A 13,482-nucleotide genomic window follows, 5' to 3' on the forward strand; every position below is an offset into this window, starting at 1 on the left:
GCCAGTAGCCAGAGAAGTTTATCTGTTCAGTAAGGGACAATATACTCTTCATTGTGGAAACAGGGAAGAGGAGGACAAAGAGATAAGAGGGTGACAGAGAACGATAATTAAGGAAGAAAAGACACAAAAGCCTTTATAACATGAAGGAGAGTTCACCCTGAGAGTGACCTGTGCAAGAGAGACAGCTTAAATTATTAACTGTCAAGATGAGGCAGAGATTTCACTGTGATTTTCAGTGATCTGAAGGTCAGACTTTGAGAGACCAAAATTGTATAAAGACTGATAGATATATAATTACATATGTACAACTGAATATTGGACAAATGCTAGGGCAAATGTGGGCATTGAATAAAGCAATAAAGTACCGCTGTTTCCGCTACCACATAAAATGTGGCTGTATTTGTGAGGAAGTAAGCTAAAATTAGTGCTGTAGAAGTTATGACTTTCCAATATATTATTAAAAATATTGCTTAAATGTGATCAATAACAAAGAATTGTGTAAAATATCCTTAATAATTTGTCAGAGACAAAGTCATCTATGTTTTCAAATTAGTTTTGTCTTTATGTACCTTTGTACTTTATGGTAATCACTGTGCAGATACACTGCTGACAAGGAAACAGCAAATTGTACTATTTACAGCACAGGTGTGTATGTGATGGTCTCAAGTCCGTCAAGACAAAGCGGTTTGCTTATCATGCATCACATTTTAATTAAAGCCCTAATGCATTTACATACAGTATATCAGTGGTATCAATCCAACTGCTAGTCACTTCAAATGCTAGCTTCCAAGTTGAGATAAGGTCTCTGGATGCGGCATCGCTGTTAGTCTCCTGTACCAGAGGATGTGGTCTTTTATTGGCTGATGTTTTTACACACTCCAGAGCACAGGCAAAACTGTTAATGTGGGTTTGTAGTTTGCCTTCATTAAAGAAAGGCATATAAGAAAAGACAAGCCAAAAATATTTCAAGGTCTGACGTCCCATATTTGGTGGTTTCCTCTCCACTACAATGCTCCCCACTGTCTTGTTAGTGTTCTGCCTCTTCAATATAATAAAATGGCATGTAGTGTTGGGTCAATACAGAGTCCTGTGAGAGAACGTCAATAATAAACTGTCTCAGTAGACAACTTGGATTGAAAAAGGAGCACATCATAAACTCGATCAAGCAAAGACTTGCTTGAAGCACCACGCCGATTACTTGAGAGCAATAAAACACAGCAAGCAAAGCAAACTTAGTACGATGTACATAAAAGAACTGGGGGAGATACAGATGGGGATCCATTAATTACCACACAGGCGGTTGAATTTTTGCACACATGGCAAATTAAGTCCTTTTTCTTCTACAGCACCTACAAAGCAAGCTATAAAGGTATGTCACTACACAACTTTAGTAGAAATAAAGATCAGGTAAAAGGATGAATTGGTAACAAACAACTACAACTCACTATAAAGAATAAATTGGAATACTTCTATGGCTTAACGTGTGAGTATCTAGACAGGTAACTCAGTACATATGCCCAACCCTGCTAATCCCCAGCAGCTCTGTAAAAGACTACATTTAAAAAAGTCTAAGTACCAAAGTTGCATGTCATAGTTGAGACATCAAGTATTCTTTACAAGACTGAAGTCTTCCAATGTTATGGTAATTTTTCAATGCTCCCTTGGAAACGCTTGACAAGCCCGACATTAATGCTCTTAACCAATCCTTGCCATGCAGCCAGTTTCTAAAAGAGTCAGATTATAAGCTCAGAGCAAGACATGTTTAGAAATGATTTTTAACCTGTTGACAATTTCCATATGGCAACTTACTTCAATAGAATCTAGCTAGACACACAAAAAGAAAGCTCTACAAGGTTCAGTTTAGGTGAAAGATAGCTTATCCTACCAAGTTCTGTGCCAGAACCTGAGAGAAGTTTTGTCTTCCCAACCTGTCATCTAAATACAGAAAAAAGTTGATTTACCATGAAAGGATCCATGTTGTATTTGGAAATGATAAAAGACACAGTAGAACTACAGTGATTGATTTTGCTATGTTGAAAAAATACTTAAAAAAAAATTTGAAACAATATGTGCTTTAAAGTTACATAAAAGATCAAGGCTAAAGACATTTAAACTGAACATGTAGAACGCACTTGTGCCTTTTATATACTAACATGTTTGAACTAATGGCATGACATCCAGACAGTGCTACAATGTCTGGTGTGAACAGCAAAATGAAAAGACTGCTCAGGTCAACAACAATCTTACTTGTGGTCCTGCATAGATTGCTTATAACAAATTCTGTTGTGCGTGTCTGTGTGTCGTTGCACATTCAGCAACATGATGCAACATCAGAAGAGCAGAACATGAATGGGGAGAGGAGATGATTGCTGCTGAGTTCTGAAAAGTGTCATCTCACTTTCTCTCTGTGGAGTTTGCAGAAGTCAAGACTGTGAACCGAGATAGCAAAACAGGCACATTTCTACGGTCTTTTTAAGTGTCAGCAGTCTGCTCAAATATGCTATGGTGGGCTACAGAACACCTCAGTAAGCAGGAGCAGAATTACAGCAAACTATAGTCTAGAGCAGGGACATATAGTGAACAGGGCAAATCTTTGTGAGCATGTAGCAACAGTGAGCATGGAGTTAATGCAGGTGGGCAGAACAAGTGATTTAAAATAAATAAATTTCCACTTTGTAACTTAGATTAAAATTGCCATTAAATGTGTATAATGCAAAGGGAATGAACTAACAAACAAAACCTAGGAATTTCATTTTCTGAAAACACACAGAAGACAAACCCTCATCTTTAACAATGCTCTTGATTAAGACTTTTAACCCCCAAATGCTCCTGGCTGGCTGATAGATAACATTGTGCTTGTACAACTCAGCTCCCAGGTATGATTCAGTGTAATTGTGGGCAGCCTAGTACTAAAAAAAACCCTAAACTTCACTTCAGTAAACCTAGCCTGCGTGAACGAAGGTTAAAGAAAGTAATAGCTAAAATAACTGTGAGCAGTGAGATCCCAGCGGACACTGTGTCATAGTTGGACTCCTAAACTGTACTCTGGATTATGAATGAGAGGATGTGTGGAAGCATTGCCATGTGAGGCTCCGTGAAGACAGAGGCTCATGGTGAATATTAATTTTGACTTTGGAAACCTTGCACCTCTTCTTCTGCCTTTATATCAGGACACTGAAGATAAGGGACAAGTAATGGTGCACATGTAAGATGTGTCATGATGATGTGTCATTTATGTGTAAATGGATAAGGAAAGAAGTAAATGGTAAATGGCCTGTATTTATATAGCGCTTTACTAGTCCCTAAGGACCCCAAAGCGCTTTACATATCCAGTCATCCACCCATTCACACACACATTCACACACTGGTGATGGCAGCTACATTGTAGCCACAGCCACCCTGGGGCGCACTGACAGAGGCGAGGCTGCCGGACACTGGCGCCACCGGGCCCTCTGACCACCACCAGAGTAGAGCAAAACACTTCAGACCAATCAGATCACACCTCCACACTCAAGTTAGAGTAGAATCAACACAAGTAATACTCAACTTTGGTTTACTTTTTTAAAAATCTCTGTTTGACATAGTGTTTCTGCTGGCTTACTATTATAAGGAATATAAACTGTTTATAGTGTTATATTTCTCTTATGTTTCTCTTTTCTCTCTACATTATTTTTATATAGAAAGAATTAATTTAGTTAATTAATTAATCAACTAAAATTGCACAAGTCACAAAATCCTGTGTTTTGTCACTAAACCTGCCTCATTTGTCTATGTCTACATGTATGTACTTTTATAATTGACAGACCCTAAAAGAAATAATGAAATAATAGTAGAAGTGACAGAAGATGTGAATAAAGAAGTGAATATTTACATTTATGGTGTCTTTGCATGACAGAATAATCATAAGGCATATAGTGCTTTAATAAGATTTGTGTTTTTTGGGGAATATGGAAGAAAAAGAATTGGGAATTAAATAAACCTGCACTACAAGCGTGTGTTGACAGATCTTAAGACGCAATCTGACACAATAATTACAATTTAATGATACAACACTGACAATTAAGAACTTTCCAGTGGGACATCCCCTAACTAAAATGTCTGGACACTCCAGTCCGGAGGTTAGCAACCTCCAACCACAGGTTATAATTTGGATTAACCGTAATCTTGCTCTTTTTCTCCCATTGTTTGGTAGGAGGAGCTAAAATAGCTTGTTTGATGTTGAAGGTTGCTGACGCCTACCCCAGTCAAACCAAAAAATTTATATTATTATAGATAGATTCTATGTTTTATTTGGGAATAGAATGGTGTGTATGTGTGAGTTTGGTGATGGAGTTTTTATTATGGATGAATTATGATTTTTTTTATGAATTATTATGTATTTTTTTTATGTTTTATGGACAACAGATGGAAATTAGCCCTTGGCTATAATCTGGTATGTTTACATTCATGTAATTTTTTTACATTTATGTTCATTAACATGCACTGTCCTAAATAAATTAAATTAAATTAAATTAAGTGGAACAGTTACAATAGGAGCATAGAGCTGTCAAAAACTCTGATTATCATTAAAAAAATCTAAATTCATAGTTGTAGATTAACAATTGAGACAACGACTTTTTTTCAACATACTTCCACAAAAGCCTTCCTGTCAGGCAGGGGGCTTGTTTAATGTTAAGCATTCTCCAAACCTTTTCACCGAAGAGCAATATAGAAACTTTTTGGAGTCTTCACTGACAGAAAAGCCCCTTCCGACTACCTGTTAGTGTCTTTCTGACATGAACGGGAAAAAGACATCCAAGATGGGGCTCTATCACCAACACTACTTGATGTGGTGCACTTCATAATGAGCTCAAACTCTTGCACATTTTTCACTATGACAGCTGTAGCTCAGATTGCCACCAGGTGTCCCCTCCCACACTATTAATACCATATCCGCCAAATGACCGAGGATAAGGTCAGTGAATGTGGTACACAGCCCACCAGTTCAGTGAATTTATCCAATATATGTAGTAACAGGAACGGCACAAATGTTTTACACACTTCAGGCAATTAGGCAATCATGCTACACCACAATGATATATACATGAATATACATGCTGAGATAATAACGTAATGTTGTTAAATCCTACCTTGACCTCAATGAAGTCTGGCTGGCCCAATGCTATGAGCTCTGAGTAAGCCTGCATCTCCTCCACATTCCAGGATTTGACCAGCGTCAGTCTGTACACCGTCCTCTGTTTCTGTGGATGAATAAACAGATTTTTGGGAGTGATGTAAGAAGTCATAAGGTGTGGGAATAGCTATGATATCCAATAAAGAGATGCCATATGTATCAATCTTTTAGTTTACATTTCATCAGTAAGAACTTATAAACTTAAGTTCTTATTGCTACTCAAAAGATTCTGAAGTGACAATATATCTGCAAGACACTTACATATAGATTACAGAACACTGAAGGAAAAACTTCATTTTTAATTCGGTTTCTAAGCCACAGCTACCTTTGTGACTTGTGTATTATATAGAATATTCGTTCAAATTAGAAAGGACAAGCATGCATTATTTTCCTCTGGCACACATTGGTACACAAAGCTGATGAGTCATTTATAACTTTTGAACTTAACCACTTCGTTTTTTTTTTTTTCCAAATCACTTCCAGTGACAGTATGTCATCACCAACATCTGTTCACTGGAGGCAACACAGCTGCTCACAGATGTCAGCTGCCGTATTTCCTCCTAAATCAGTTAGCAAATGGTTGCTAACCCTCTGTTACAAAAGAGCTGCATGTTATATTATTTACTGTGTAACACTTTTTCAAATTCAATACTTTGCACTACAGACACAACACACAAAAATCTCCACAAAACACTGGGACTCCAGCAGCACTGTAAGCCAGTGAATAGTGGAGGGAATTGTGGACTGCATGTGGACTTTTAATGAATAAAAAGCTGCCAGCACCTTCAGTTGTTCGGCTTCAGTAAGCATAAGCTATGTGAGCAGAGGAGATAGAAGTATAAAAAGAAAACAACCGTGAGGCACACTACACAAATGAAATGATGTTTCGGGTAAACATCTTAAAATTTTAGAACTTTTTTTTTTCCCCTTTCAAGGATGAAGGAAGAGAATGACACAGTTCAGTGGTGTAGATACAGTAGAAACTGAATTGTTGTCAATATGACAGAGAGGAAGAGAAGCAAGGAAAGCCAAGAGATTGTAAGAACAGATGATATGACAAATGGTTGGTACAAAGACTCAAGCAAATAACATCGAGAAAAGAAAGCGCACTCTTTCCCTCATTTCCTCTCCATCTTCCTCTTGCACTCGAAGGTTATCTCTAACACTAGGTCCTTTCAGCCCAATAGGGAAGGGGATAATTGGCCAGTGGAAGCAGGGAGGTGAGGTATTTCAAGCTGTCTCTATTCCAAATCCAACACGAAGGCACAACTCTATCAATCCCAAGTGCACTGGCAGGGAGGCCAAGTGGGGGAGAGGAGGAGAGCTGTCAAACAGAGAGCATAAAGGATAAGCGCTCAAGAGGATGGAGAGAGAGCCCACCGTGAAATGAAGACTTACGAACAGGGAGGTGAATGGGATGGGAGGGGGATTGGCAACAGAAAGGTTATTTCTGGACACTGCACACAGACATGCTGTAGTGTTACAGTCAGATGTGCATATGCAAACACAGAAGTACAGGTACAACATCCATATTGAAGTGAATCACATGCCCTCTAATGCTAAATAAACATCTGTGTTCATGTACTGAACCATCAACCTTCCAATTAGTAGATGACCTGTTCTACCTCCTGAGCTCCAGCCAACCCTATGGACACACACACTACAATTCAAACTATTAAAAACAAACAATATGCAACATTCTCATGCCCCCCAGAATAGCACGGCATACTTAATTGCAAGGTCTGCAGATTTGACTTTTGCTGACATTTATGCAAAACAGATTGTGCGCATTAGGTGACATCGCTAGTATCACTAATATGCAATTTGCAAATGAAAATGCTTAGCCAAGAAAAACTGATATCAGATATTTCTGACAACTTCAGAAATAATTGTATTGATTGATGCCTCATCCGACTATCAGACAATGGAGCAATATTTACAATAATGAGATTGCAGGCAGAAATCAGTAAATATGCCACAGGGTAAAATTGTGTTTGCGCGTGTGTGTGTACATCTCATATGTGCAGTTACAGCACGTTCATATTTTCCTGCTGTGGTCAGGTTAAACTGGTGATATAGATCCAAATAGAGTGTGATGATCACTTGTAGTTTGCTTCAAGCCAAGCACTGAAAAACACCTCAAGCTGGGCAGCATTAATGAAGAAGTCCCAATATTAAAGGATTAAACATGAGGACACAGGCTCATCACAGATACAGCTGAGGAAGTATTTTTCAAATTTGTATGTTATGTTGCTGCTCCATAATAAATACGTTTTGATTTCTTTTGTAAATGTATTTATAATTCTAACCTGAAATATGTATATAATATTTTATATCAAAGCAAAAAACAAAAGTTTCACAGAAACTGCCTGCAATGCCAAGACACAGCTCCGTGTTGGGAATAAAAAAAAAATAGTGGCAGAGAATAAACCATGGTAAGAGAGCTGATGACCACTAAGCTTCAGAGATCCAATTTGGAAATGAAAAAGCTCCAGGAAAACAATCATAACCACACCTGTACAATACATTGATCTGACTTTCATGGTAGAGTGGGCAGACAGAAACCTGTATACAATATATAAGGGGCTATAATGGGCAAATACTGGCAAATATAAGCATGTTATGGTATCAATGAGATGTCGTAGGGCATCTCATTGAAAAAATAAGAAGTGTGTTGCAAAGCTCACTCCACGCCCTTTCATATGATATATTACTCAATGTGGTTTCTTGAATTTGAAGGTCAAGTTTGATCTTGGATACTAACAATGGAGGGGTCAAGGTCAAATGCTTAACCAGCCTAAGTACTCAAGACCTAGTGTAGTTTTAAGACTATCCATAAAAACTGTGGGTAATATATTTGGTGTGACCTTGACCATGATGCCATTGTCACCAAAATTAGATCAGCTCGAGCTACTATTGGGATCTACCATCACACAAAATTTGGAAATGATATCATGAAAACTGCATGAAAACAAACAGACAAACAAATTGAACCGATTATATACTCCCTTCCTTTTGGGGGGAGAAGGAGTGATTGCTCATGTCTTCTGTACAGTAATTTAATTATAAGTTAATATACAAGTTTAAAAAAAACAAACAACATAAATAATTCAGTGTTAGCTGAAGGAGGGTTGACATTACCAAGATGCTGCAACATAAAATGTGAAGAAAAAAAAAGTATCTACATACTTATTTAACAGGTTTTATTTGCAATAGAGACACTGCAGACTTTATCCTTCTCAAGGTCATTTGGTGGTTAATAGACCCATTTATTTATTTGGGGGGGGAAGCAGCCAGGTAGCAAGGTGGAGGTTGTGATAATGGATTTTCCCTCTTCTTGGAATGACAAAAACTTCTAAAAGCCTATTGAAAGCACTTTAAACCTGCTGAAATGAATCTATGAGCACAGATCACAAAGACAAGTCGATAAGGTCACTGTCACCACAATAAGAATGAAAACATAGGTCTCTGTTTCTCTTAAAGTTGCAAAAAGAACAGGCAGAATAGCAAGGCGACATTTCACACTTGAATAGCTGCTCCCTGTCATTTGTTGGGATCTCAGTGTCAATATATGGAAATGGGTAAACAGAGAAGACCCCTCCTTCTGAGGGTTCTACAAAGGTCGATCAAGCCAACAATCTTTAATTGCTTCTACGAGTTTAGCTCACAATCTGAGACAATGTTGTCGCAGGCTTTATTCTGTATACTAATGTGCTAGTGAATGTTTGTGAATTAGGTCCACACTTACACTAGGATATTAAAGCTAAGCAGTATTAGTCAAAGACTGCTGCTGTAAGCTGTTATGACCTGGGAAAAAAACATATCAGCAACTGTTTTATAGGCACTAAATTAATCATATTTACAGTGACATTCAGGTTAGTGAAATTCTGTAGGCTTTAACAGCAGCATAACATCCACTCATTAAAACTTTAATTGTGACTGACACAGTATAAAACTGATAATTATCACATCTGCGTTGCAGGTTTAAGAATGACTTCTTTCGTTCTTTTCAATTAAAATATGGTATTAAAATACTACATTGCCACTGCTAATTTTTGCTATATTTTTTTATGTAACCCAGGACAGTTATGTGGTTTGGCTCTGGGCCAAGATTTTTAGGACAGGAATAACAATGTGTGAATGTGTGAAAAACATTTTTACTTTTAATTTAGCGTCCCAATGGAAAGCAAGCACATTCTTTTTAGGGCTCAATACCATGCTATCGTAAAAGCCTGCAGATAATTTAATAATGCTAGTTTTTATCCAGTTGAATTTTACCGAGGAGTCAGATTCTTTATCAAACTGAACCCCACAGCCCAACCTGATCACTTGTCTAAGATCCTGGATGAAAGCTTACTTTTTCTCCCAGGGCCTTGAGGCTATCCAGGAAGCGCGGCCAGAAATCCTTGAAAAGTGGCCGGTCGATCTTCTTCAGACTGTCTTGGGTGCTGGCATCCACACTGACATACAACTGAGTAACTGGCACCAAACTCCTAAAAAGAATTTGGTTGAGAACAAAAGACAAGAATTATGTAGCTGCTGCAAAGTTTAAGACGCATTTAAAACAAAAATTACATTCTCCTAAGAATACACAGTTCTTTGATGCAGGCACTTATATCCTATTCAGACAACGTGATTAATTGCCAACTTGATTCAGTGACAAGAACATCAAGTCAAATACTCATTGTTGTTAAAGGAAAGGTTTTCTTTCTTTTTCTATAGATAATCAATAAACAAGGAGAATACTGAGCTGGAGCTGAGAAAGAAACTGTAAAAATAAAGAGTACCTATTATAAATATCAAGTAAGAAAAAAAAAACTTATTTGGGTGAAACTGAACTTTGGTCATATAAGTAATCAGAAAAGAGTAATAGAGCAGAAAGTACCACATGAAGAACGTTTATAATACTGGTGAAAGAACAAAAAATAAAAATAAAGCAAAAAACAAAAACACATTTCCCCTTGTTAAAAGAGCCGTGGGATAGATTCTCCAACCCAAAGTGCAACAGCTCATCTCCTATAAGGTAGCTCTGGCAGACAGGATAAATGGCTGATGCCTGGTGTCCTTGCCTTTAACTTGCTCGATGACTAAGCTTGATGTGATAAGCCTGTGACAGGCCAGTTAGCCACAATATTGGATATGTCAGTGTGTGTCGTGAAAACCGGTAAGTGGTTCTTGATAGAGAGGTCAATATCCTGTTCATTTCAAATGGCTCACGCAGCATTCATCCATTACAGTCTAGACTTATAGAAAGTGGCAGCAGTATTCTGTGTACTAAATGGGAACACATACAATATTTTTTTTCTTTTTTAAACAAGCAGCAGCATCTTCACTAAGAGTCTGTGTGGCTACAAAACCACTGAAAGATTAAAAGGCAATGATAAATTTAGTTTGTGCAGAAGTGGTAACTTTCCTCTTCGGAGTGAAGAATGACATAAAAATACAATAAAAATTTCTGTCTGCTGATCTAATCAAGAATTTAGCAGATTTATTCAACACTCATAGAATGGGCAATCGTGGCTCAAGAGTTGGCAGTTCGTCTTGTAATCGGAAGGTTGCTGGCTCGAGCCCCGGCTCCGACAGTCTCGGTCGTTGTGTCCTTGGGCAAGACACTTTAGCCGTTGCCTACTGGTGGTGGTCAGAGGGCCCGATGGCGCCAGTGTCCGGCAGCCTCGCCTCTGTCAGTGCGCTACAATGTATCTTGCCATCACCAGTGTGTGAATGACTGAATGTAGTGTAAAGTGCTTTGGGGTCCATTAGGGACTAAGTAAAGCGCTATACAAACAGGGCATTTACCAGTTACCAACACTCAATTGGAAAACTTATTCTTGAATAAAACATGTCTGCAAACAAAGTAACATTTGTGTTAGGTAACATTGTTAATAATACAACAGATGTGCACTTCAGCATGCTTTTTTGTAGCATGACAATGTTGCCCTGACAAAACCTTTGGTACTTCGTCTTACACTTCACATTACACTGAGTGTGACTCACAAAAACTTTTCATGTTGATGCTTACAGTCCTTCCTGAATCTAAGGCACATTTCACTTACTACACTTAGTATCTAACTGTGTTTGTGGTGAAGCTGTAGTGAAAGAAACATTAATAAAAACAATCGAGACCTTGATTCTTATCGTGGTTAGGAATTTTTTAGTAGGGGAAAAAATGGGTTTGGAATCTACAGTATGTCTTACGGATTAACTACAGAGACCTCACCTTCATAAGGAAAGTCAGAAAATAATATATGTTTACACACTCAGGCAAAGGTACCAACAATCAGCCATTATGGTTTAAATGGTTTTTTTTTAATATAATTATAGAAAAGCGTTCAAATTATCCCAGTACATGCAAACATTTAAGGTTTTTAAAAATCCATCAATTTAATGAAGGTTAATTGAAATTATGTGCTGCTCAAAGCACTGAAAAATGGATTATCTTCCCCCCCCCCCGCCGACTGACTCTTTAATCTTCTTGTTAGGGTTAGGTATGTTATTAAAGTATGAAAACAGATCAAACTTATTTTAAGATTACTTTAATAGTAAGAACAAAAAGATCATGTAACACACAAAGAAGATATTTTTTCATTTTGCTTGTACCTGATTTCCTGGGGGAACTGCGCATTGGTTACCAAGAAACTGGAGATCTGATGGTGGTGGAGGAGGCGAATGAAGTTGTTGATTTCAGGATACATGATTGGTTCACCAACCAAGGACAGGGCGCAGTGCTTGACTGCTAGGCCCTCCTCATACCTGTCAGGCTTTACTCCAGGGACACCTAGCAGGAGAGACATCAATGTCTGAGCAGATCATAGTTGTCAGACACAAAAAACAACTGTGTGAAGCAATAGACTGAGGTGAGGTTTTGAACTGAAGGCTGTTTTAGTGATTACCCATTGTAACAGGGCAGCCCTTAGCGGCTGGAAACACAGTGAGATGGACCAAGGCAAGTGTAGTGGAACAAAAAGTATTTATTTGCTATACAGCTCTCCTTACAACAATTAACTCGTCGAGCTTCTTCACAGCACAATCAACCCCTCTAATGACAACTGGCAGCCTTAAATATGTTCAGCTGTCACAGACTAAACCATTATTCCACTCTCAGGTAAATTATTAAATCCCAACCTTCCACCACAGCACACAATATATCAATTAGAATACATAAATACATAAATACATTTCACATTTTCATATTAATAAATAGTTCACACTTTAATTTTACACCAAACCCAATATTATAAAAACCCAGAAACCTCAAGCACAAAAAGATTCACCACACTCTCTTAACCCATGGTCTCTCCCGGAACCTTTAAATGGTGTCTGGACCCCTGGGGAAACATTTGCCCAAACACCTTGAAGAGGACACAGGCAAGAAAGGTGAGTAATCATTATCTTACAAACACTTATTTGCACCAGTTTTATTCCTAGATTTCACACACACACACACACATTTGCATTAGTGTTCCTTACTGGTAAACTTTAATCACAATCTCAATCACCATTCTTCTCTCCTCACAGACAACCACCACATTCCTTGATGACGGAGCAGCTGTGCAGGATCTGAAACAAGGCTACCAACTGATTTTAAAATTCCCAATAAATAGTCAATAAATAATTAAACTTCTTGTGTGTAAATGTTTTACTGTGCAAATCCAGGCTTAAAGTGCAATGCTAAATAAAGTGCTTGATAAGGTGCTTTTAATAAAGTGAAAGGTGTGCTCTAAAGTGCTATACAGATAATATAATATAAATAAATGTAGTAAGGGAGTCCTCTTCCTTACACCCATAACCAAAGAGTCACAAGAAATAGATGTGAAGATGAACAAGAGAGATCTAGGGCTTGACACATCTTCATTTCAACTCTTGATCCTAGGCTCTTAAACAGTTAATCCATTTCCTTCAAAGTGTTGCATAACAGAAGATCCATAGAATAAACTGCAAAAAAATAACCACAGTAATGGTTTTAAACATTCACCCAATAGACAGTTGCTCATTTGGTGTTTTGAGAGCATGGTGGAGAGCATTTTATAATAGATGGATCTAAAAACCTCCCATTCATTTTTCAGCTGTGTTGAGATCTCGAAGGACACAAACCATTCTAAAATCTATCCATCCACCTATTCATCTAAAATTGAAATAAGAATGTTAACGAATGAAATCAAAAACACTGAAAAGAGCAGGAGAGATAATGTGAAGTATGTAGGTATATAAATGATTTAATCAGGCCAAGTTTGCTTTTGGGATTCCAGACTGGAAATGGTATAAAGTATTAAAAGCAGTATGACACTGCAGGAATTTGTAATAAAGGGAAT

The 13,482-nt window shown here is 37.8% G+C and overlaps 1 protein-coding gene across 1 annotated transcript in view; it reads right to left on the reverse strand.

Annotated features, from left to right (window-relative positions):
- Positions 1–13,482, reverse strand: part of tyw1 (tRNA-yW synthesizing protein 1 homolog (S. cerevisiae)) — a 51,442-nt gene that overhangs the window by 14,135 nt on the left and 23,825 nt on the right. Inside the window, 3 exon segments of the mRNA XM_040037777.1 lie at positions 5,130–5,240; positions 9,531–9,666; positions 11,771–11,948. Coding sequence (XP_039893711.1) covers positions 5,130–5,240; positions 9,531–9,666; positions 11,771–11,948 — 425 coding nt within the window.

Source organism: Simochromis diagramma, unplaced genomic scaffold, assembly GCF_900408965.1.
Source record: "Simochromis diagramma unplaced genomic scaffold, fSimDia1.1 OVJJ01000463.1, whole genome shotgun sequence".
NCBI classification, from domain to species: domain Eukaryota; kingdom Metazoa; phylum Chordata; class Actinopteri; order Cichliformes; family Cichlidae; genus Simochromis; species Simochromis diagramma.